The sequence below is a fragment of the Mesocricetus auratus genome, unplaced genomic scaffold, assembly GCF_017639785.1.
Source record: "Mesocricetus auratus isolate SY011 unplaced genomic scaffold, BCM_Maur_2.0 Super-Scaffold_100676, whole genome shotgun sequence".
Classification (NCBI taxonomy): Eukaryota; Metazoa; Chordata; class Mammalia; order Rodentia; family Cricetidae; genus Mesocricetus; species Mesocricetus auratus.
In genome coordinates, this window is record NW_024429266.1 from 133597807 (window position 1) to 133622097 (window position 24291).

The window sequence follows — 24291 nt, forward strand, 5'->3', positions numbered from 1 at the left end:
CATGATGACAGCCACAAGCAACAGTCACGGGCGGAGCTGCAGGGCTAGCCAGCCCGCACTCCAACCGCAGGAATGACAAACGCAACTGCCCTCTAGATCTCGGTGTCAGAGGTGTCCGGGCCATCGCCCCGGGCGCCCAGGTCCCCTGGACTTGGGGCACCGCCCACGTTTTCCCCGTGACATTGCCGCGGGGGCTCGGGAGTTGTAGTCTCGGGCGGGGCGCAGGCACCGGGGCCGGGGCTTCGCGAACTCCACGTCCCGGCGGGCGGCGCGGCGGGCCTGGGGCCGCCAGGGGCGGGGCCGCTCGGCCCTTTAAACCTTTCAGGGCTGCTCCGAGGGCCGAAGCTGGAGACGCAGCCACGAGGGGGCTGAGCTGGGAGCCGCGGCGGCGGGGCGCTCCGGGGAGGTGCGTACTGGACTTCTTTTCTCTCTTGGCTTCCAAGGGATCGCCTTGGGGAGCCGCACTCTGGAGGGAGGGGGAGTTGTCTTTGGCTGCGGACTCCTACCCAAGCTGGGGGTCCCTGTGCCCATGCGAGCGGGACCCGGTCGGGCTTCCCTCGAGAACCCGCCCCTTTGCCGGGGCGCGGTGGTCAGGTGGTTTGCCCGCACGCCAACGCCTCGCAGCCGCTCTCTCGGTCGGCTCACCCTCCCAGGCTTTCCTTGGCATGATCCCCTTGATTGTCCTAGCTCCAGCCTTCACCAAGCCGGGGTCCCTCAGGCCGGGGAGCGTGGCTCTCTTTCCAGATGTTACAGCCCTGCCTGAAGCTCTCAGCGCGCCGGTGGCATTTGAATAGATCGCAGAGGCCCCAGATGGATAGCCAGAGGGTGCCACGTTCCGGCTGGGGCTCAGCCCAAAGTCTGGACTCTCGAACGCCCAGGGGTAGCTCTGGATGAAGTGTTGCCCACCCTTCCCCCCCCACCCCCCACCCCCGCCCTGGCCAGTCACCAGACCCTGGACCTTGATCTCTCTCCCCAACCAGGCCAGGGCAGCTGATGATTGTGGTCGAAATATCTCAAGGTAGCTGGGCCTGCCCCCTCCTCCCTACCTACCTGTTGTCCTTACCCCCAAACTACCACCACCCTGGCTCCACTCCCTCATGACCGCCTGGATCCTCCTTCCTGTCAGCCTGTCAGCATTCTCCATCACGGGCATATGGACAGTGTGAGTAAGAGGGGTGTGGGTTGAGGGGGGCCTAACAGGAGCTTGGTGGCACACACAAAGTCTGTTGACCTGTTTGTAGGCTCCAGAATGGTAGGTACCCAGGGTCATTCTGCCTGCCTGTCTCCAAAGCTTGGCCTGATTCCTGGGCACACAGCCTCTTGAGACAAGCTGGCACTACTGCAGTCCAGCAAGACAGGTTCTGACAGGGCAACTTGCCGAGGGGCTTTGGTAGGAGGCAATTCTGCAAGGTCTACTATAGCATCGATACCTACCTCCTCACCCCACCTCGTGACATGGACAGTGAGGCTGAATTAGGCCAAAAGTCAAAGAGCCAGTAGGGGGTGGCTGGGCCTGAAGAGACATGGGGATGAAATGACAGTCTGCTTTCACAGGTATGCCATGGCCGTGATGAACCGCCACGTGTGTCCAGTGGAGAACTGGTATGGAGCTCTCTGCAGATGGCCTCGCTCTAAAGCTCCCTTCATCTCTGTCCCTCTCTGAGCCCACAAGCTACATGGAGACCATAGGCTTCACTGCTGTTATCTGACATTGGTCTCCAGCATGATGTCCTGTCCAACCACCCACTTCCCATCACCCCTTCATCCTCTTTGCTCCTGCTTCATGAAGGCCCTGGGGAGGTCTGAAAGATTTCTCTTTGAAGCCTAAGGCTACAGGCCAAGGTTTTGAGATCCTCCTTCCCCCAATCTACCCCATGTCCTACCTGCCAGGTCCTACAATGAGTCCTGCTCTCCTGACCCTGCTGAACAAGGGGGCCCCAAGACCTGCTGTACCCTCGATGATGTTCCTCTCATCAGGTAGGTCCTGGAAACTGGGTGGACCAGGTCCCTCCAGATTCCCAGAAACCCTCTCAAAGCAAAAGACTGTCCCTGAACCTCAAGAAGAAACATACTGAGCCAATTCATACTGCCAAGGCCAGTGGCAAAGGGCTATGATCCTAGCACTCGGGAAATAGAAGTAGGAAGATGAATTTAAGGTCTGCCTGCCTGAGGCCCTGTCTCAATGAAGAAAAGACGGGCACCTGGGCATTGGGCATGTAGCTCAGTTGGCAGAACACCTGCATGGTGCACACAAAACCCAGCAACACGTAAAACTAGATGTAGCACATGCTTGCAATCCCAGCACTCTGGAGATAGAGGAAAGAGGATCGGAAGTTCAAGGTCATCCCCAGCTAGTTCTGGCCGGCCTGAGCAATGTAAGACCTTGTTTCAAAGAAATAAAAATGCACTACTTGCTATTTCTAGGAGCTGGGCATCTTGCTGAGTTTTATATGCCAGTAGTGCCTTCAAATCCTTCCTTCAGGTTAACTTCTGTTCTTTTCACCACTTTTGATGTGGAAACAGGCTTGGAGATACTCAGGCCACACAGCTAGCCAGTGAAAGTACCCTGATTTAAAGTCAGCACTTCTGAGTGCCCAACACAAATTCAAGGAAATCCAGACCAGCTGCAGGCCTCTGCAAGGCGTCTCAGATCTGCCAGGCACTGTAGGGCACCTCTTTATCTCTCTTATACATGAGCTCTCTTTAAATCAGAGGCCTGCCTGCTGAAGGATCAAGCACAGATAAAGCCCCCCTTCCTGGGGAGAGGGGGCTGGAGGGGTTTGGAGGGTTACAGGTACTTCTGCCTCACTGTCCTCGCCCTTCCCCTCAGCAAGTGTGGAACATATCCCCCAGAGAGCTGCCTCTTCAGCCTCATTGGCAACATGGGTGCTTTTATGGGTGAGTGATACTCTCAGATCCTACCCTCATCTCCAGAAAAGCCCAGAAACGTTTGCCCTGCACAGCCTGCCCCTCACCAAGGGCTGGTGAGAGGGGCAGCTTCTCTCCAGTTCACTCAAGTGCAGATGCTAACTAATCTTCACACTGCTGCCCTGGGTTAACAGCCTGGGATTTCGGGAATGAGACAAAAAACAGTCCTGCCTGCTGTCCACAACCTTGTAGCTCTCAGCTCTCAGCAAGAGGCTGGAGTGCCTGAGCACGCAGGAAGCTGGAGGGCAGGCTGGGAAGGCAGAGAACTGGCCCCAGTGGGACTGTCTTCCCCTTAGTGGCCCTGATCTGCATTCTTCGGTATGGGCAACTCCTGGAGCAGAGCCGGCACTCCTGGATCAACACCACAGCACTCATCACAGGCTGCATCAATTCTGCCGGCCTTGTGGTGGTCGGCAACTTTCAGGTGCCTCCCGCCCACCCCCCCCCTTAACAGGGTCTGGCTGCCTGGAGGGGCAATACCTGGAGGCTGATCAAGGAAGGGAGGGCTGAGGGGGGGAGAGAGAAGTGATGGCTGGGGCAGAAAGGTGGAGCTACTTGATGCAATAGCCCCCGTCTGGGCCAGGTGGACCATGCCAAGTCTCTACACTACATCGGAGCTGGTGTGGCCTTCCCCGCTGGGCTGCTCTTTGTGTGCCTGCAGTGTGTTCTCTTCTACCACGGGGCCACCACAACCCTGGACCTGGCCATGGCCTACCTGCGGAGTGTGCTAGCTGTCATCGCCTTCATCACCCTGGTCCTTAGTATCCTTCTCTAACACGGTAGCCAGGAACTCATCCCCTAGCTCAGCCCTTCCCCCACCCCGGGTCGGGGTTAGGGGTGGGATCTTGAGCCCAGTGACCATTGCCCTCGTAGTCTTCTCCTTAGGGAGTCTGCTCCTTTACCTCAGCCTACTTAAATAGCTGGGATGGCCAAACAGCTGTTGCGGGTCCACACATCCTACTGAACCTTTCTTTAACCCTACTCCAGGTGGAGTCTTCTTCCTCCATGAGAGTTCTCAGCTACAGCACGGGGCTGCCCTGTGTGAATGGGTGTTTGTCCTCGATATCCTCATTTTCTACGGCACCTTCAGCTATGAGTTTGGGGCAGTCTCCTCAAACACACTGGTGGCTGCATTGCAGCCTGCCCCTGGTAGGGCCTGCAAGTCCTCTGGGAGCAGCAGCGCCTCGGCCCACCTCAACTGTGCTCCTGAGAGTATCGCCATGATCTGAGTCTGGAGGGTGGCTGGCCCAGCCTCCACAGCGCCCACACCCTCTACCTTCTTTGCATTTATTTTGTACCAAAAACAGTTTTTAAAGAGTATTGTTGGGATCTAGTAGTGGCCATCCAACAGCCACCTGTGCCATAGAGGAGGACGGTCTGGCCAGCTGCCTCTGCTCCGTGTCCTGTTCCCCATACCAGAGTAGTATTTTGTGTGTAAGGTCACCTGTCCTCACTTGCCTGCCAGCCCTTCAGGTGCCTTCTATTCCCAGTCAGAGCCAGACCACTGGGGTTTCCTGCTGCAGGAATTGGGGGCTGGGGCAGCAGGGACCCTTAAGTCTGGGTGATGGGAGGAGCATGCCTTAGCCTAAGGGGAGGCCCACCCAGCTGCATTTGGGTTCTTCACTCTGCCCCTCACTTCCTTTAGGGCAAATAACACAGCAGAACCACATGAGTATTTTAGTACTTTTTTATATCTATTAAAAGAATTCTAATTTGCATGTTTGCGTCTGTTCTGAAGAATCAGGGAGGGTCTGATCCAGTAGGTAGGGATGAAAAGAAGCCCTTTTGTCCAGGGAAGATTCTTGAGGGTTGACAGGTGCCATCAAAATACATCAAAAGGGTCTGGAAATGATGGTACATACCAGTAATCCCAGCACTGGGGAGGTACAGGCAGGGGGGGTTCTTAGTTTTGTAGTCTATTCAGCAAGTTCCAAGCCAGCCAGGGTCACATAGTGAAACCCACTCTCAAAACCCCCCACCAAGGCTTGGCTCCCTTTATGAGTCTAAAAAGGCTAATGAACTGGCTTGGCTTTGTAGTCTTATTTCTTTCCCCTACCCAGTCTGGCTTGAACTTTGATTCCTTGATATGGGGGCCGACAGAGACAGGACACAGAGAGCAACTTTGACAATGTTAAAAGTTTTCTCAGTGGAACTAAACACCCCCAGGATTCCAATGTTAACTAAAGGTTCCAAGGTTAACTAGAGCCTTCCGGAAGGGGGTGGTGCAAGTTAGTTTATCAGTTTTAAACAGCTACAAAGGGCCAGGCCAACACAGTCTCGTTTCTAACCGGGAATACTCTGACCCAAACCCTGGCTGCTCCCAGGGCCCCACCACGCAGAGTCTAGAGGCTGGCAGAGACACAGGCAGCCCGGCACCTTCTGCCATCTGACACCCTTGCCATCTTTCCACCAGCAGCAGGGTGGAGGGTGCAGAGCCCCTGCTCCAGTGTGTGCGCAGTGCAGCTGCAGGGCGGGTAAAGAAACCTTTAATGAAGAGCAAAGTGCAAATGGGAAGACGCCACAGAGGCTGAGCTCTCAGCCCTGACCGCTGCCTCACGTGTACATGGCTCCGTGGAGATTCTCCAGGCGGTGCTGCTGTTGCTGCTTCCGAGCCTAGAAGAAAGACAACAGGCTAGGCAGGGCCAGACCTGAATTCTCATGGATAGGGCCACTGAGAAGCTGCCATGGGGCCTGTTTTCAGGCTCTTAGCATCAACAATGCTAAGGCCTTTGCCCCTCACCAAACTAATCTGGAAGGGAGCCGAAGCCAGGAGGTCAAGAGACCTGTCCAAGTCTGCTGAAGTGGAGGGATGGGGTGTCCAGGCCCATCGTACCCACTCCACACAATCCCCAGCCCCTACCTTGTCTTTCTTGTGCTCTTCATAGCTGTCATCATCAGTGGGCAGCTCATGGCGGCACAGGGGGCACGAATTTGTCTAGGGAAATCAGAGCAGTATCCAGCCCTTTCCTGCTCCTGATTCCCACCCTACTCTCACCCTTTCTGGATTCCCATCTCAGTCCGCACCAAAACCGAAACAAACAAAACCAGACAGGAACTGGTGTGAAGGCAGGGTCAAGGCCGGAAAAAGTACCTTGCTTAGCCAGGGCAGAATACAGTTGGAATGGAAGAGGTGATGGCAGGGCATCTCAATGACAGTCTCCTCCTCCTCAAATTCCAAAAGGCACACGGGGCACTTGAGCTCTTGAAGAGGAAGTGCTGATCAGGAGAACTGTTAAGGCCCCACCCCAACCTCCCACTCAGACCCACACTTGGCCTAGAAAACTAACAGGCCAGATTGCGGTGGCTTGGGGGAGATGGCAGATCTGCTTATCTGCCCTAAACAGAAAAAAGGGACGTGTGTTCTCACCAGCCTTGGAGCTACCGATGACTGTTCTGGGGAGGCTCTCCACCACAGCCTTGGAAGCTGGTGGAGGCAGGTGGTGTTCCCAGTCTACCAATCCCAAGTCCTCAAAGTCCATCCTATTAAAGAGTGATCTGAGGAAGAGGGTGCAAAATCAGAACTAAGGAAACCACACATTCTTGGCCCCCAAAGTCTACTGGACACTTAACAGACAAAAACACCTGCCCTGGCTAATGGTAATAATGACTAGTACATAATAGCTACTCCGGGGGGGGGGTGGAGGCGGGACGAAGTGTCCCTCGCCCTTTTACTCACAATACTTGGGAGGCTGTGGGGTCGAGGCCAGCCTTGTCTACGTATTAAGTTCCAAGGCCAGTCAGGAATACATAATGAGACTGTCTCAAAACACAACACAAGAAAAACACTAGCACAGCGATGTGATCAGACAACCCTAGTTCGCTGTCCATTTCCATTTTGCATGAAGCAGCAGTCCTCAAGGAAGTCGCTCAGGAATGACTCTGCAAGCCAAGTTGATTCTAGGGCGGCAGTGAGCTTCTGTGCTAGTTTTTTGCTAGCAAAATACTATCCAATTTGCGCGCAAGAGCACAGGCCGAGTCTGCCCCCATGACAGTCGTCTCCGGTGCCTCCCTCTGCGACTCCCCCTCCCCTTTCCGGCTCAGTCCTTCCCACGATCCTCTGGCGGGCCTTGCTCATTAAATGGCTCAAATTAACGACTCCGAATAATCGCGTCGCTCAGAGTAACATTCCACATTATTCATCTCATCCCCTAGGTTACCCGCCCTCTCCGCCAAGCCCCAGCCCAGAAACCTGCTGCCCGGGGCCCAGCTCCAAGCCCCGCGCACTCTCCTCGCCAGCTCCAGCAACATATTGTTGCGGGCCTCGCGCTCAGGATTCAACGGCTCGCAGTCGTGCTCATCAAAATAGGACGCCATGGCTGCCGGGTTGCTAGGCTTGTCTGACACTGTTCTAGGTTGCCGCTGGGTAAGCCGGGTCTGCCCTGGCCAATAAACGAGCGAATGCCGAGGAGACGACCAATCAGAGGACTCGTGGGGTGGGCACAGTGGCTCGCTGACCTCACATAGAGGCGGAAGTACTGATTCAGCCGCCTCTGGTTGGTCGGATGAGTCAGGTGACCAAAGGCTACAGCCAATAGAGTTGGAGACCGAGGAAATTCCGGGGACTTTCCTGCATCACGCTCCGGGGTCCCTCGCAGTGCTTCAGAAGTGGAAGTGCAACCGGAAGTCCTTGTATTGAGTCTTGGTGGTTGAATTTACCTTCACGCCCCGCCTACTCTTCGGGAGGAAAATTCCCACGCATCTGTTTTATTTTAGGCATAAAAATAAGGGGTGGAGGGACTGGAAAGATAGCTTAGCTGACCCAAATTCTAGTCCCAGCACCCACCCACAGGGCGGCGCTCAACCGTCTGTAGCACAAGGTCCAAGGGATCCGACTCTCTTTGCGGTGGTACCAAGGTACCAGGCACACAAGCGACGACAGACACGCCGCGAAACACGCACATAGATGATAGATAGGTAGGTAGGTAGATAGATAGGTAGATAGATAGATAGATAGATAGATAGATAGATAGATAGATAGATAGATAGATAGATAGATAGATAGATAGATAGATAGTGTTTCATGCCTTTAATCCAAGAACTCAAGGAGGCAGGCAGGCAAATTTCTGTGAGCGGTAGGGCAACCAAGGCTACAAAGTGTGACCCTGTCTCAATCAATCAATGTAATAAAATATAAACAGGAGCTCAAGTCTGGCAGTTTATAACCTCCTTTAACTCCGTCTCCCCTTTCTCCCCACTACCTACATTCTACTGACAGAAACACAACATACACATAGCTATAAAAATAAGTCCTACCGGGCTTTGGTGGCTCACGCCTTTAATCTCAGCACTCGGGAGGCTGAGGCAGTCGGATCTCTGTGAGTTGGGGACCAGTCTGGTCTACAGAGCCAGAGCAAGTTCCAGGACAGCCTCCAACACAATACAGAGAAACCCTGTCTCGAAAGACAAAACAAAAGCAAAAAAGTAAAATAAAAAGGTGACAGTCAGAGGATTGCAAGTGTAAGGCCAGCATGGACTACATAGTAAGAGCCTGTCTTAAACAGGATAAAAAGAGACATGGAGAAAATGAAAAGCCTGCCAGGCCTTGGTTGTGCATGACTTTAATCCCAGCATTCAAGAGGCAGAGGCAGGCGGGTCTCTGTGAGTTTGAGGCCAGCGTGGTCTACAGAGCCAATGCCAGCTACACAGAGAAACCCTGTCTCGAAATGCAAAAAAGAAGAAAAAAAGAAAAGGCCCATATCTGATTGCTGTAACTGTGTCATACTGTAGGGAGGTACTTTTCTGCTTTTCTCTCTTCTCATGGGGCTTAGCCAGAGAGCCTTGAGTCCGTGCTAAGCACTGTTCTGCCTCTGAGCTGCACCCCTATTACTTCGGCGCCCTATTATATATGAAACCTGGGTCCCAGAAGTTTCTTGTCCAAAGTGAGTGTTGTTGACATACTTAACAGGGCAAAGTGCTATGCTCCATCTTTCTTTTTAAGATTTATTTATTTACTATGTACGTAGTGTTCTGCCTGCATGCATCCCTGCATGACAGAAGAGGGCACCAGATCTCATTACAGATGGTTGTGAGCCACCATGTGGTTGCTGGGAATTGAACTCAGGACCTCTGAAAGACCAGCCAGTGCTCTTAACCTCTGAGCCATCTCTCCAACCTTCCATCTTTCTCAGAAGAGAAAGGTGATAAGTCCGGAGAAGGAAACAAATTCCTAGAGCAGGCATGTTGGTCTACACCTGTAATCTAAGAATTTCAGGGGTCAGCTTGGGGGGGTTTTAGGGAGACACTGCCTCTGACAATGAGTAATAAGCCTGCATGACTCTTACTTGACATAAGCTAGGGTCATCTGGGAAGAAAGACCCTCAACTGAGAAAATTCCTCCATCACAGGAGCCTGTAGGCAAAGTGGTTTTCTTTTTTTTTTTTTTTTTTTTTCCGAGACAGGGTTTCTCTGTGGCTTTGGAGGCTGTCCTGGAACTAGCTCTTGTAGACCAGGCTGGCCTCGAACTCACAGAGATCCGCCTGCCTCTGCCTCCCGAGTGCTGGGATTAAAGGCGTGCGCCACCAACGCCCGGCCCAAAGTGGTTTTCTTGATTACTGATTGATGTGGATGGGCCCAGCCCACCACAGGCAGTGACAACTCAGCACTCTGTAAGAAATCCTGCTGAGAAAGGCAGTCAGCAGGGCTCCTCCATGGCCTCTGCCTCAGTTTCTCCCCCGATTTCCTTCCCTGACTTCCCCTCATAACGGACTACAATTATACGTTGAAATAAACCCTTTCCCCAACCAGTTGCTTTTGGTCATGGTGTTCCATCACAATAGAAAGCAAACAATGCCAGACAGTGGTGGCGCATGCCTTTAATCCTGGCACTCCGGAAGAAGCAGAGGCAGGTGGATCTCTTTGAGTTCCGGGACCAGCCTGGTCTACAGAGCCAGTTCCAGGACAGCCAGGGCTACTCAGAGAAACTGTGTCTAGAAAAACAAAAAAATAAAAATAAATAAAGCAAACAAGACAGAAGTTGGTGCTAGGCCTTGGGTATTTCTGTGACAGATCTGAACATATTATTCTGGGGGAGATTGGTAAGGATGTTGGAACACTGGGCTGGAAAAGTTATTAAAGTCTTAGAACTTAATGAACTTGTGGGAATTTGGAGGATAATGCTGTCAGCCATGCAGATGATGAAGGCCTGGCTTAATGGAGTTTCAGAGGGAATTTTGAGAATCTGTTAAAGACTCTGTTGGGGCTGTTTGTGAGACATATTTGAATTAAGAATCTGTAGCTTAGCCTGCTGGCAGTGGCGGTGGCAGCGGAGGGTGTCACTGCACACCTTTAATCCCAGCACTCCAGAGGCAGAGGCAACAGAGCAAGTTCCCAGACAGCCAGGAACAGAAAAAATAAAATAAAATAATAAAACAAAACAAAATGAGAATCTGTGGTTCTGGTCAGCTGGGGCTGCAGATTCAGCAGTGATTAACAAGAGACCAGAACCACTGTAGTGAAAGCTTAGCTCTGCTAGGACAATCCATGCTGGTTAGCTGGAGCCGAGAAACTAACAGTTACTAAGAAGAGACCAGCATTGCTATTATCATGCTTTGGTTTTTCAGGACAGGGTTTCTCTGTTTAACCCTGGCTGTCCTGGAACTGGCTCTGTAAACCAGGCTGGCCTTGAACTCACAGAGATCCACTTGCCTCTGCCTCTCGAGTGCTGGGATTCAAGACGTGTACCAGCATACCAGCCCAGCCCCAACTCCACACTCTTCTTTTTAAATATTTATTTATTTTTATGTGCATTGGTGTTTTGTCTGCATGTGTGTCTATGTGAAGGTATCAGATCTGAGAGTTACAAGACAGTTGTGAGCTGCCATGTGGGTGCTGGGAATTGTACCCCAGGTCCTCTGAAAGAACAACCAGTGCTCTTAACTGCTGAGCCATTTCTCCAGCCCCCAACTCCACAGTCTTTACTCACCAGTTTACATTGTTTTTTGAAACAGCATCTCTTATTGGCCTGGAGCTCACCAATTAGGCTAGGCTGATGACTAGTGATCCCCAGGGATCTGCCTATCTCTACTTTCCCAGCTCTGGATGTACAAGAAAGCTGGTTTTTGTTTATGTGTTTTATTGAGAGAGGGTCTCACAATGTAAACCAGGCTAACCTCAGTCTCACAGAGATTTGCCTGTCCCTACTTCCCCAGTGCTTAGATTAAGAGTAATGCTACCACATTGAACTGTACACCTGGCTCTTTAAAATAGGTCTTGGGAATGTAACTCAGGTCCCTGTGTTTTCAAGGCAGACAATTTGTGGAGTTATCTTTCTTCGTGTTTCTTGTTTGTTCATTTATTTTTTGAGATGGGTTTTTTTGTTTGTTTTAGTTTTTCCAGGCAGGATTTTTCTGTGTAACCCCGACTACCCTGGAACTCACTCTATAAACCAGGCTGGCCTTAAACTCATAAAGATCTGCCTGTCTCTGCCTCCCCAATACTGGGATTAAAGGCACCACCACCACCGCCCGACTTTTCTGTATGTTCTTGTTTTTCTTAAATGTTTTATAAAGTGTGTGTGTGTCCGCCCACAGAGGATGATCTCCCTGAAGATGGACTTATAGGTGGTTATTAAGTGCCTGACTTGAGAGATGGGGACTGAACTTGCAAATTTGGGTCCTCTGCAAGAGCAGTATGCCTTCTTAGCCACTGAGGCATCTCTCCAGACAACTTTTTGCTTTTGAGACCAGGTCTCATATAGCCCAGACTGGCTTCAAACTAACTGTAGCCAAGAATGATCTTGACCTCGTAATCCTCCTGCCTCTACCTCTTGAATGCTGGGACTAAAGATGTTATGTGCCACCATTAAACCCAGGACTTTGTTCAAACTGGGCAAGCACTCTGAAAACAGAGCTGGACTCCCAGCAAGCCCTTTCTTCTAGAGTCCCATTGGTCCTCTAGGAACCCTCAAAATGTCAGACATGATGAATTTCATTTTAATGGGAATAGGTGCAAAGGTCTGTTTTGTGGGCTGCTGCCCATGTTACATTAAGGTCTGTCTGTGCAGGACAAGATCAAGGAGGAAAAGGAAAGGAAGGGGCCATGTGCTGGAATATAGTCTTTTGGGCAACAAGTTTTCTTTTCTTTTTTAAATTACATTGATTTAGTGTATATAGTATGTAACATCTTTCTGTGTCTATGGGATGTGTGTGGTGTTTCTGTGTCTGACGTGTGTGTGTGTATGATATTTCTGTGTCTAGAGAGAGAGAGTGTGTGTGTGTGTGTGTGTATGGTATTTCTGTGTCTAGAGAGAGTGTGTGTGTGTGTGTGTGTGTGTGTATTTCCGTGTCTGGAGTGTGTGTGCACACATCTGTGTCTGTGGTGTGTGTGTGTGTCTAGTATATGTCTCTGTGGTGTGTGTGCGTGCATGCATGCATGTGTGCATGAGAGAGAGAGAGATAGAACGCACTTTTAACAAACATCAGCTTTTACTGAGCTCCAGCGGTGTCATCTAATAGGGCCAGTGCAGCAGGCTGCCCTCAAGGGCCAGTCTATGGCATGATGGGAGATGCAGACGTGCACATATCCAGGATGCCCTTTAGTGCTCACTCGGGTGGCCTAGGCAGAAGCAAACGCCAGGATTCTCTGGCAACAACAGGCCAGTGCAGTCATTCAGCCTCTCCTCCAGGCCTGGCTGGTTCAGTCCCCAGTCCCTAAGGCAGTGCTTGCTTCCTAGGCCTATGGTTTACCACTGTCCCCATCGCTCGTTGGAAGAAAGATGACCAGCAGCACAATCAGGATGATGAGCAGGCTACCAGCCACTGCCAGCCCCAAGTAGATGCGGCACCGAATATTCTCCCAGCGCTTCTTCTGGGCCAGAGTCTTGGTTGTCTTGCTGAAGGCTAAACTCTGTGGACACCCAGAGATACCGAGAGAAAGAGTTAATGGTCCCACAGCCAGCTCTCCATCCCTATCCTGTCTGCTGCCTCTCCGCTCACTGTACTCTCCGACCCTTCCAGCCTGGCTCCTGACCTCAAACACTACTGTAACACTTGACTCTCAACACCCACTTAGCCCATGACCGCTGGGGATGCACAGAGCTCCAAAGACTTCTTAGGTTTATTTGTTTGTTTTGTTTGTGAGATGGGGTCTCATAGAGCTCCTGCCGGGACTTACTGTGCGACCAAGAATGAGCTTCTGATGCTCTGGATTCCCTGAGTGCTAGCACTGCAGGTGGACCATCGATGTTTCCTGCTGTGGTGGGGCGTGAACCCAGGGCCATGCGCACTAGGTAAGCATTCTATCAGCTGAGCTACAGCCCCAACCCTAGTGTATCTTTGTGAAATCTACCAGTAGGAAACCAGAAGTCCCACACTGGTAAGCAGGCAGGCCCCAGGCCCCACCTTCAACCTCTCCACCAAAGCCTGAGAGCTCCCTCTAAGGTTAAACTTGTCCAGTCCCTCCACGTCCCCGGTGGCCACGCACCATGTTCAGGAGCTGGTCTGAGCGCTGCTCCAGCTCAAGCAGCTTGCCGTCACGCTCCAAGACCTTGTCGAAATTGTTGCGCATGATTTCCGTCACTTCGTCCGCCTGCTGCTGGCATAGTTCCAATTCTTGCCCTGCCTGAGCACCAAGCCCAAGGTCAAGGATGCAAGAGTCCCCCACCCAGCCTTCCTATACTCCCTGCTCCCCTACCATGTCTGGGTATGGCAGATGAGTCAGAGCATCCTTTGTGTGTAAACCCATGAGCTATTCGGGTTGAAGGGCTGCCTTCTGAGCAGCTGACCTCCAGGCTCCTTGTCCATCGGCTCTGGATTTCAGCATCTCAGCTTCTTCTGTGTTACCTCAAACTGGGAGCTTCCTGGATCTCCACCCTCCCACAAATCATACGCTTTGCTCACCTGCTCCAAGATGGCGTCTATCCAGTGTCCTATGGCTTCCCACTGACTCCAAAAAAGTGGCAAAGAGCAGGGAGCCAGGCAAGAAAAAAAAATCCACTCTGCAGGACTAGAAAGGTCATTTAAGACTAGGTCACATCAGCATCTCTGCCTAGAACCCCACCCCTCCCAAACTGAGCAGCTCATTTCTTCCTCTTTGGACCTCTGACCAGTCAGGCCAGTTCTGCCTCTGAGCTAACCTGCTCTCCACCTCAGTGACTACCTTCTATTTCCTCTCCTTCTGGGAACCTGAGACCCTCTGGCCTTTGGCCTCCAGCCTTTTGGTCAGCCAGGGCTTCACTGAGTTCCACAGTTTTCAATGGGTTACAGTCTTTGACTTCTGAGCCTGGGCAGCACAGCTTCACCTAACCAAGAAACCCATTTTGTTTTGGAGGATTGGGATGAGAAGGACACAAGTTTCAATCTGGGGGGATACGAAAGGGAAAGGGGGAGGGTAAGAGAGCGGGGGATAAAAGCCTTGCTGTCTCTAGACGCCATGTGCTGAGATCATGGGCAGGTCTCTTCAGGAAGGCAAATGCCAGAGGATTAGCAAACCACCAATTCCCTCCCCTCAGCCTCGTCCTTCCCAGCCCATCCCTATTCCATCTCCTTTTCACAGTGTCAGCCTCTTCCGGCCAGCCCATGCCTCCCATTGTTCACTGCAGACATTTTGGCACTTGACTGAATTCCACTTAGAAGCAGAGAATGAGTGTTGGGAGAGACCTGGGAGTCACAGAGGAAAACCTCCTCCACAGGCAAGAATCCTCATCCAGGATCATCACGGTCGCCCGAACAGAGCCTCAGGGCGTTCCCAGGGCATGAGTCTTCTCTCCACAGCTAGATCACAAGCTCCCAGAGGGAGGGCAGGGGACAGCACCCTCCTCCAGCATCCAGAAGCCTGGGAGGCCAGGCGAGGCTGATCAGGGCAAGGACCCAGTAAAGGGGTCGGTTGCTTGATTGCCTATCCAAAAGGAACTCAATCTCAAGAGAGGTTCTCCTGGTTTGCTTATCTAGCCCAGCAGGAGTTTCGGGGGACAGGCATCTGAAACCCAAACAGGTCAATATTTACCCAAGAGCTAGAAAAACAGCTTGTTTTTTTAGAGTGGGGCCGGTAAACCAAGGAGGTAGTAGGTGCTCAGAGGCGGGGATACAGGGCCTCGGTGAAGAGAACAGGGAACTCATGCTTCCTCCCATTCCTGAGTCACTTGTCATGTTGGGCAAGGCTCCATTGTTTGAACTTCCCCACATCCCAGCACTCCAAAACACAGATTTGGGCACAGACAAAGATAAATGAGAATCACCACTGGAGGTTGGTGGAATGCTGGGGTATTTTTGTTTTTATTATTGTAGGGGGACACCGATGTGGGGGTCAGAAGACAACTTGCCCACTTTCCCGTGGATTCTGGGGATTGGAGTCATGTCAGCAGGCTTGTGTGGAAAGTGATTTACCCGCTAAGCCATCTCAGGGCATCTGTCCGTCCGTCTGTCCGTCCGTCCGTCCGTCTGTCTTTCCGTCCCTTCCCCACTGTGCAGCGTATGAGTGTGCTGTGAGTGATTTTGCTAATGCACCCAGGGGCCAGAGGCTGATGCCAGGGTCCTGTTCTATCTGCTCCCTTGAGAGTTGGTCTCTCACTGAACCTGGAAGAGTCTGGCAGCCAGAAAGTCCTACCAATTCTCAGGCTTCAGTGACAAATGTTGGTAGCCACTGAGCCACTGCCCGAGCATCTTCCCCCAGGATTTATCTCTTCTTGTAGCTCTTCCTTTTCTTTTTGACAAGGTCTTGCATAGCCCAGGTTGGCCTCCAGCACACTGTACAGCCAAAAACGACCTTGTGCTTCTGCTCCTGTTAGCCTTACTTCCCAGCACTTAGTAGTATGGGTGTGCTCTACCATGCCCAGTCTATGTGGTGCCGGTGATGAAAGCCCAGGGCTTCGTTCGTGCCCACTCATTCACTCCACCTACTGAACTACGAATCCAGCTCTGCTCTTCCGTCCTGGATGCTACAGCTGCTGTTACCTTATTCCCACACAGGGGTAACACGGCTCATATTCTATGGAGAGCTGGCTGTGCCTCCAGCTACAGTCTGGAGCCTTTCCCCGCTACAGCGAAGTCAGGCCTATTGCCTATTGGGAGCCAAGATGGGCTCCAGGCTTAAAAGAACATATGTTCCAGGGAACACGACCACCAAGTCCCTACCCACTTTGGCCTCTAACTATGTGCACAGGTCTCTGCTGGCCGCACGAAAGATAAATTGCTAGGGAAAGTGTCAGGGAAGAACTGAGAAAACAGAGGGCAAGGGCCATGCTACCCTGTGCCACCTGGAACTCAGCCAAGGGCCGGGAAGCTGGCAGACACATGACAGATACTTTCTGAATGAACTGTACCTGCTTTCAGGGAGCTCCCCCTCCAGCTCCGGCTGAGGAAAAGAAACATGTGATACCATCAAGGGATAGACAAGCCTTTTGCACACTAAGACATAAGGTGCCCCAGCCTCCCATGGAATGAGTAGATTACATAGTCAGAATTGTAACCAAAAGGGCAGGTGTTGGGATGGAGCTGGGCTATTCCGGCGGAGATGGGGACACAGCCCTTTAGTGAAGGGACCTGGCAGAGGGTGGAGAGGCTGGGTGGGGCTAGAGAAAGCCGCAGAAGGGGTGGAAACTAGTGTGCAGGAAGTGATAGAGCACAACCAAGTCAGGTGTGGTGGCATGCGTAACTGGGGAAGTCTCCAGTCCCAGGTCAGCCTAGGCTACATAGTGAGATCTGTCTCAAAAGCAAGACAGAAGCATCACTTGTAATCCCAACATTCCAGAGGCAGAGGCAAGAGAACTGGAAGTTCAAGGCCACCCTTGTCCTGGACTACATGAGATCTCTTGAGGTGGAGGCTGGGGGAGCCTACACACACAGGCTGGGGAGGTGGTAAGAGTGCTTGCTGTGCATATATAGGCTCCTGAGTTTGTGCATATATAGGCTCCTGAGTTCGGATCCCAATCACCCATGTAAAAAAAACAGTTATGGCTGCACACCCCCAACACCCAGCTCTGCTAGAGAGCAGGGAGAGAAACATTGGTTTTACTGGCTGCCATTCTAGCTTCAGGTTTGGTGTGAGACCTTGTCTCAAGGGAATGTGACAGAGAGTGATAGAGCAGGATCTCCCTCTCTCTCTCTCTCTCTCTCTCTCTCTCTCTCTCTCTCTCTCTCTCTCACGCACGAGCACACACAGCCACACCAAGAACTTCAGACTTTCAGTCTCTCATGGATCTATTGGTGAGAACGCCCTACTTCCCCCGTTTTGTTTTACAGACCTGTGGCTGGCATGGAATTCAATATATATACCAACTAGGCTGTAAACTCACAGCTATCTGCCTGCCTCTGTCTGAGACCATGCCTCTTAAAAACGAGAAGAGGGGTGTGGTCAGGCATGTACCATAACCCCAGCACATGGGGGAGGGCAGAGCATGTGACGTGGTAGAGAAAGATTCCCAGAACATAGTAGCTCACAGCCATGTAAAAACGGTGTGTTCTGGTGAGCACCCACCTCATTGCTCAGGGCATGGGAGACAGAAGGACCCTATCTCAAAAGCAAGGCGTGCTGCCTCCTTTGCCTCAAATTCCATGTGCCTCTGCCACTCACCAGCTGATGGACCAACACTGAGGATACAACCTTTCTGATCAACCTCTTCCTCTTTTGTAAAGTGGTAATAACCATGTTTACCTCATAAACCTCATATTAACTCAGATTATGTGACATAAACACAAGCCTAAACAATACCTTACCAATACTAAATGCCAAATAAATAACATCAACTAGTATTAATGGAGACTAAATTTTCATCTTTTTCTTTTTATTAAAGACTTCTTTTTTTTTTTTTTTTTTTTTGGTTTTTCGAGACAGGGTTTCCCTGTGGCTTTGGAGGCTGTCCTGGAACTCGCTCGGTAGACCAGGCTGGTCTCGAACTCACAGTGATCCGCCTGCCTCTGCCTCCCGAGTGCTGGGATTAAAGGCGTGCGCCACCAACGCCCGGCTTATTAAAGACTTCTTTATTTTTATTTTTCAGTTTTTTAGTTTTTCGAGACAGGGTTTCTCTGTGGCTTTGGAACTAACTCTTGTAGACCAGGCTGGTCTCGAACTCACAGAGATCTGCCTGCCTCTGCCTCAGAAGTGCTGGGATTAAAGCTGTGCACCACCACCGCCCAGCACAATAAAATCTTTTAAAAATTGATTTATGGTGCTAGAGAGAGGGTTCCATACATCAAGCTCCTACTGCACTAGAATGAGAACCAGAGCTTGAATCCCGAGCACCCACACAAGATCCAAGCAGTTCCTTTGCTATCCTAGTGCTCAGGATGCAAAAACAGGGGCTCCCAAGGCCAAGCTGGTTAGCTAGACTAGACAAGCTGGTGAGCTCCAGGTTCAGCCGGAGACCCTGCCTCTGCAAATAAATCGGAGCGCTATTAAATAAGACACCTGACATCAACCTCGGACTTCCATGTGCTCCTGAACACGTATGTGCCCACACGCGTGAACAAGCATGCACAGAACACGTGTACACGTGCAGAAAATGATCGCTCACTTTCCATCTTCCCTGTCCCTGCTTTGTCCTGTGCTAGTGGCACGAAAGGACTACTGTGTCCTTTTTCACCCAATGAGTCACAGAGAAGGGGAGGGAGGGGAAAGGGGCGGGAGTAATTAGGTAGCCAGAGGGCTGGGTGTCAAGGGCTCTGAACCCCCTTTACCTGGAACGCACCTGTGAGCATCCCAAGGTTCTGTACAGTCAGGTAACTAACCCAGCTCACCTTCATTGCAGAACTTCTCCCCAGGAGCTGAGGGCCAGCTGGAAGCCCACCCCTACCTCCTCCCATCTCTTACCCTGCACTCTCGGAAGTGGGGAAGTGGGCTCTTAGCTCCAGCCCATTCTCAGAGCCTCCCTCAGTTTCCTGGTGTGGCCTCAAAGCTCAGGGCTACCTTCCTGTCCCACTTCCCTTTCCTGCCTCCAGTTCCCTAGAGATGAAGCCATCCATCCAGGCATTGCCATCTCCAGCCAGACCACATCCATGCAGCCTGGTCTGGTCTGTCTCCCCAGGAGCCCCAGGGGAGGGGGATCCTGGCATCAGAGGTCTCTGACACCTTTGCCTTGGAAATGACAGGTCTGTAGCTCAACCCAGGATCATGTCATCAGGTAGAGGTTAGGAAGGAGTCAGCCTGTGTCACACTGATAATTTCATGGAACTTTCATAGTAAACAACTTATTTTCTCTTTTCCCGGGGAAAGTGTTTATCTTTCAGCACCCAGCCTAGAGAGGCCTCCACCAGGCATCTACTCAGGTTTCCAACCCTGGGGCCAGCTCTGGCTCCTCTCAGCCCTCGGGGAAGAGCCCCTTCCCCCGCAGAGGTCACCTACTACTTCTTAGCAAAGGGTTCTGAGTGCCTGGCAGCAGCAACCATAAACATCTCCTTTAACCTCTCAAGGACCCACTAAGGCAGGTATTGCTGCCCCTACTTTATGGCACGGAAAAGGAAGCTCAAGGAGGTTAAGTGACTTGCCCGGGATTGCCTGGAGCTGGTAACTGCCATAGGAGCGTGGGAAGCGCAGCTCCGCTCTCTCTGCCCCGACGGGCGCATACTGAGTCTCCTTCCCCCGCTGCCTACAAAGTAGGGGTCTGGCCCATGCGACCAGCGGCGTGACCCGCACCCCTGGGGTTCGGGCTCCTACCTCACACCCCTGCACAATCGCCCTCTGCCCCTGCCCGTCTCACCATCGCCTCCGCGGCCACCGCCACCTCCTGCTCGCCGGCTCCGGCTCCTCTGCCCGGCGTGGCCTCAGTGCCCGCCGCCCTGGAGGAAGCCGAGGGGCGGGGCGGGCCACAGACCAAGGGGCGGAGGGGGGGGCGCCTTCTCTGAGAGGTGCCCGACCCGGGCAAACCGAAAGCAGCAACAGGGTCCGTGGGGCGCCTCCTGCCGGGCCACCAGCGTCTGATTTCCAATGACACCCCAGCCTGGTAAACTGGGGACCGATGTCTCTTGGATCTGGGACTGCAACAGGAGTTAGCGAGGGAGGCGTTATTCTGGCATGCATTCTGTCATGCGACAAACATCTGTGAGTGCTAAGTGCTCCAGATACCATGAACATGCCAGGATGGGTGCTTGACACCTTGGTGAGTGCATGTCACCCGAAATTGAAAACACATCAACCAAAGTTCTGATTGTTTTCAGACGGAGCAGGCAGCATTCTAAATACATTACATGTCACCAAGTTGTACACTTAAAGACAAATTGAGGTCTGGCGAGATGGCTCAGTGGATAAGGGCACTTGCTGCCAAATGTAATGATCAGAGTTCCATTCCTGGGACTCACAACTCCTGGGAGTTGTCCTTCTGACCTCCATACACTGGGAAGTGGGGATTTTTTTGTTTTTTTGATTTATTTATTAAGCATACAGTGTTCTGGCAGGCATGTCAGAAGAGGGTATGAGATCTGATTACAGGTGGTTGTAAGCCACCATGTGGTTGCTGGGAATTGAACTCAGGACCTCTGGAAGACTAGCCAGTGCTCTTAACCCCCAGAGCCATCTCTCCAACCCCCGGAGTGGGGAATTTTTTGTTTTGTTTTTCGAGACAGGGTTTCTCTGTATTGTTTTGGAGACTGTCCTGGAGCTCGCTCTGTAGACCAGGCTGGCCTCGAACTCAGAGATCCGACTGCCTCTGCCTCCTGAGTGCTGGGATTAAAGGCATGTGCCACCAACACCCGGCAGGGATTTTTTTAAATGCTAAAATTCTGCAGACATTCCTGTGGGCTAAAAGTCCCAGTGGTGTGTGGACGGATGAACCTCTAACGTTGCTGGGATGGACCCCAGCCTGAAATAAAAGGTGACAACAGCGGCCAGACCAAGTGTTGAACCGGCAAGAGGTAGAAGAGCCCGTCTCCAGAGCAGTACTCAAGCAGAGACCAACCTTCTCTTTCCTACAAGAATAAAATACAGACAAATGACACGGAATGGCCTGAAGGTCCCCACAGTGTGAGTTTAGGAGCCAGGGAAAAGAAACAGGGGTCGGCCAGCCCAAGAACACACAACTTCCGCTTAGATTCCTGATGCCAGCCACGTGGGACTTCTCCTGGGTGAGAAAGATTTTGAAGGAGAGTGAGGATGAGGATATTGCAACTTTTCTTGCATAACTGGGAAAAATTAAAGAAGAGCCAACGAGTAACCCTCTTCCTTAATCTCACTGGCCCACCCTGGCCTCAGGTGGAATTCAAGGTTAAAATGAGCTGTTTTTTAAGGACTGTGCAAAAGGTATGACCAAAAAGTCAAAAGATTTGTAAGTGATACACTGTACTCTGAATTACACACACACACACACACACACACACACACACACAAAACCCATGGACAAATATAGTAAGTATCACTGTTTTATGTGCTTAATCAAAGGCTAGAATGTGGGGCCAGAGAGCTAGCTGAGTAGTTAAAAGCACTGGCTCCTCCTCCAGAGGACCCAGATTGAATTCTCAGCACCCTCATTTCAGCTCACTACTGTCTATAACTCCAGTTCCAGGGGATCTAAAGCCTATTCTAGCCTCCAAGGGCACCAGTCACGAATGCGGTACATAGTCACACATTCAAGTGGTGCATCTCTCCATACAAAAGAAAAAATAATTTAAAGAAAAAGTAATTTTAAAAAAAATTCCTTATTTTACATCCTGACCTCAGTTTCCCCTCTTCTCTGTCCCCTCACCCCTCCCCCTCAATCCATTCCTCTTCTGTTTCTATTCAGAAAAGGGCAGGCCTCCCATAGATATCAACAAAGCATGGCATACCAAGTTGTAAGACTAAGCATCTCACCTTGTATTAAAGCTGGGCAAGGCAACCCATGATGTGGAATAGGATCCCAAAATCCAGTAAAGGAGTCAGAGACAGCCCTTGCTCCCACTTTTAGGAATCCCACAAGAAGATTAAGCTACCAAACTGTCACATATATGCAGAGGGCCTATGTCAGTCCCATGCAGACTCCCTGGTTGTTAGCTTAGTCGTTACGAACTATGAACCCAGGTTAGTTGTTTCTGTGAGGTTTTTTGTGATGTCCTTTGACCCCTCTGGCTTCTTCCTCCCTCCCTTCAGCAGGATTCCCAGAACTTGGCCTAATGTTTGGCTGTGGTTCTCTGCATCTGTTTCCATCAGTTGCCGGGTAAAGGCTGCCTGATGACAGTTGAGCTGGGCACCAATCTGAGGTTCAGGATGCTGGCCTGGCCTCTCGAAAAAGTAATTTTTTAAAAGACTGAAGTGTTAAGGAAAAAATTAAATTGTTAATTGTGACTGGGCATGTGCTTGCCTATCACGCTGCAAGCTTTGGGTTTGATCTCCCGCATTATGTAAACCAGATTTAGTGGAAGATGCCTGAAATCCCAGCACTGGGGAGCCAGTGACAGAAGGATCAAAAGTTCAAAGTCCTGGTCTGATATAGAGTGATTTTTTTATGTTGTTTTTGTTTGTTTTGGCTTTTTGAGACAGGGCTTCTCTGTGTAGCCCTGTCTGTCCTGGAACTCGCCCTGTAGACCAAGCTGGTCTCAGATTCAGAGATCTGCTCTGCCTCTGCCTCCTGAATGCTGAGGTTAAAGGTGTGCGCCACCACTGTCCAGCTACTTACTATATAGTGAATTTAAGACATAAGACCCTGTCTAAAAACAAAACAGGCAAACTGAGCTGGCACTGTGGCTTATGGCTGTGATCCTAATACTTAAGAGGATGAGGCAGTAGGATTGACTGACTTTGATATAAACCTGGGCTACATAGTAAATTCCAGAACAACCTACTCTAGACTACAAAGTGAGACTTGGTCTCCAAAAAAACAGTGTCCAGAATTGGTGGTGCACGCCTTTAATCCCAGCACTCCAGAGGCAGAGGCAGGCAGATCTCTGTGAGTTCGAGGCCAGCCTGGTCTGCAGAGCGAGTTCCAGCCTCCAAAACAATACAGAGAAACCCTGTCTCAAAAAACAAAAACAAAAGAAAAAACAAAAAAGTTTGCCATATGAATTTCACTCCAGTATAAAAAGAAGAAAGCAGCTACTCATGGGAAAGGCTCTCTGGCTTTTCTCTGCTCTAAACTCATCATGAGAACTTGTGGGCCTGTTCCTGTGTTGCAGGTGCTGGTGTAGTCTCCTGAGCGTCTGTGGAGAAATTACAAAACCCATCTTCCACCTTCCAGACTGCCCTTGACATCCCAAATGAAGCCCCTTAACCAAAGAGTCAGGGACTTTCTTTCCTGGGCTTGAACCGCTGTGAAGACAGAAGACTGGTCTGGACACAGCACCTCAGAACAGGCTCAGAGTCTGGACACAGCACCTCAGAACAGGCTCAGAGTCTGGACACAGCACCTCAGAACAGGCTCGGTGAGAGAGGGCAGGAGCAGTCATGGCAAAGCAGACCAAGAGGGGCTATCTGGTACTTTCCCTGCCCTGCCCGGAATCAGGAGCACGGTTCCAGAATCTGGCCTCTGGTTAGTCTCAAACATTTGTCTCTTAACCCTGCCCTTACCTCACATCCTCCCAGCAACAGGTTGTTTCTAATTCTGGAAAGGCTGTGGAGGAAACAGGGGCAGAGGTAGCCAAGAACCCTCCCCACAAACCGATGCAGGCAGGGCCCTGGAAAGAACAGTGGTGACAAAGAACCTGGTGGGGAGGAAGGCTCCAGAAGACAGAAAGCTCATTGTGCTTCAGGCCCTGTCCTGTGACATTGACTGTGACTAGCATGGGACTCTGGGGAAGGATGCCTGCCCCCACCCACTCAGAACACCAACAGCTGAGATCCAGGGCCTATAAAGACCCAGAAGAACAGGGGTGGACAAAAGACAAATAGAACACACAGAACGACCAACAAAGGGAAAGCTGACCATTACCAACAAAGGGAAAGCTGACCAGTTCCTTCTCCTTCTGGCTCTGAGTTATACCAAGGCCACAGAAGAGACATGGCAGAAGAGGCTCTTGAACCAGGTCCTAAATGACACAGCATATCTGCAAACACATCCAGGAGGATAGTTAAAGGACATGACAGGATCCAAGGGAGACACCGAATCCTGCATCCTACCCTAAAGTGCCATGGAGGTTTTAATTCTCCCTGTGGTAGGATTCCTAGGAAATCCTTCTTCCTGTGGCCTGCGACAAAGAACACAGTGCTCTGAAGGAAAACAGGAGGGACTGGGAGATAGCTCAGTAGGGAAAGTGCTTGCTGTGCAAGCACAGGGGCCTGAGTCAGGATTCCTGTACCCATGTAAAAGTTTGACACGTGATTCTGTAACCTCAGTACTGTGGAGACAGGTAGATCCCTGGAGCTCATTGGCCAGCCATCCTAGCCAAATTGATGAGCTCCAGGTTCCGTGAGTGATCCCGTCTCGAGATGTAACTCAGTGGTAGAGTGCTTATCTCGCACACATGATACCATAGGCTCAATCTCCAGTATGGTCAGGAAGAAAAACAGGCCACTAGACAGCAAGGTGGGAAG

The 24291-nt window shown here is 51.3% G+C and overlaps 3 protein-coding genes across 8 annotated transcripts; 1 reads left to right on the forward strand and 2 right to left on the reverse strand.

The window, feature by feature from the left end:
* Positions 1 to 277: 277 nt before the first annotated feature.
* On the forward strand, positions 278 to 4646 carry Tmem150a (transmembrane protein 150A). Of its 2 annotated transcripts, none has more exons than XM_021230653.2 (8): positions 278 to 406; positions 981 to 1162; positions 1555 to 1602; positions 1891 to 1977; positions 2831 to 2898; positions 3225 to 3352; positions 3512 to 3689; positions 3916 to 4646. In XM_021230653.2, exons 2-8 carry the CDS (start codon positions 1098 to 1100, stop codon positions 4155 to 4157), a joined length of 816 nt encoding a protein of 271 aa, XP_021086312.1. In that variant the 5' UTR covers positions 278 to 406; positions 981 to 1097; the 3' UTR covers positions 4158 to 4646. The 2 variants fall into 2 exon arrangements, with proteins under 2 accessions (XP_021086312.1, XP_012973203.1); XM_013117749.3 differs by lacking the exon at positions 278 to 406 and adding an exon at positions 743 to 880.
* On the reverse strand, positions 4602 to 7347 carry Rnf181 (ring finger protein 181). Of its 4 annotated transcripts, none has more exons than XM_021230654.2 (5): positions 7118 to 7347; positions 6296 to 6423; positions 6020 to 6129; positions 5773 to 5863; positions 4602 to 5541 (listed from the first exon to the last, which is right to left on the reverse strand). In XM_021230654.2, exons 1-5 carry the CDS (start codon positions 7240 to 7242, stop codon positions 5180 to 5182), a joined length of 816 nt encoding a protein of 271 aa, XP_021086313.1. In that variant the 5' UTR covers positions 7243 to 7347; the 3' UTR covers positions 4602 to 5179. The 4 variants fall into 4 exon arrangements, with proteins under 4 accessions (XP_021086313.1, XP_012973204.1, XP_040593555.1 ...); XM_013117750.3 differs by having other exon boundaries at positions 5399 to 5541; positions 5789 to 5863; positions 7118 to 7335; XM_040737621.1 differs by lacking the exon at positions 7118 to 7347 and adding an exon at positions 6740 to 7089 and having other exon boundaries at positions 5399 to 5541; positions 5789 to 5863.
* Positions 7348 to 12331: 4984 nt separating this feature from the next.
* Positions 12332 to 19890, reverse strand: Vamp5 (vesicle associated membrane protein 5). 2 transcript variants are annotated; one of them, XM_013117766.2, is made up of 4 exons: positions 19556 to 19890; positions 13764 to 13869; positions 13348 to 13485; positions 12332 to 12771 (listed from the first exon to the last, which is right to left on the reverse strand). In XM_013117766.2, exons 1-4 carry the CDS (start codon positions 19873 to 19875, stop codon positions 12601 to 12603), a joined length of 735 nt encoding a protein of 244 aa, XP_012973220.2. In that variant the 5' UTR covers positions 19876 to 19890; the 3' UTR covers positions 12332 to 12600. The 2 variants fall into 2 exon arrangements, with proteins under 2 accessions (XP_012973220.2, XP_040594295.1); XM_040738361.1 differs by lacking the exon at positions 13764 to 13869 and having other exon boundaries at positions 19556 to 19684.
* Positions 19891 to 24291: the final 4401 nt, after the last annotated feature.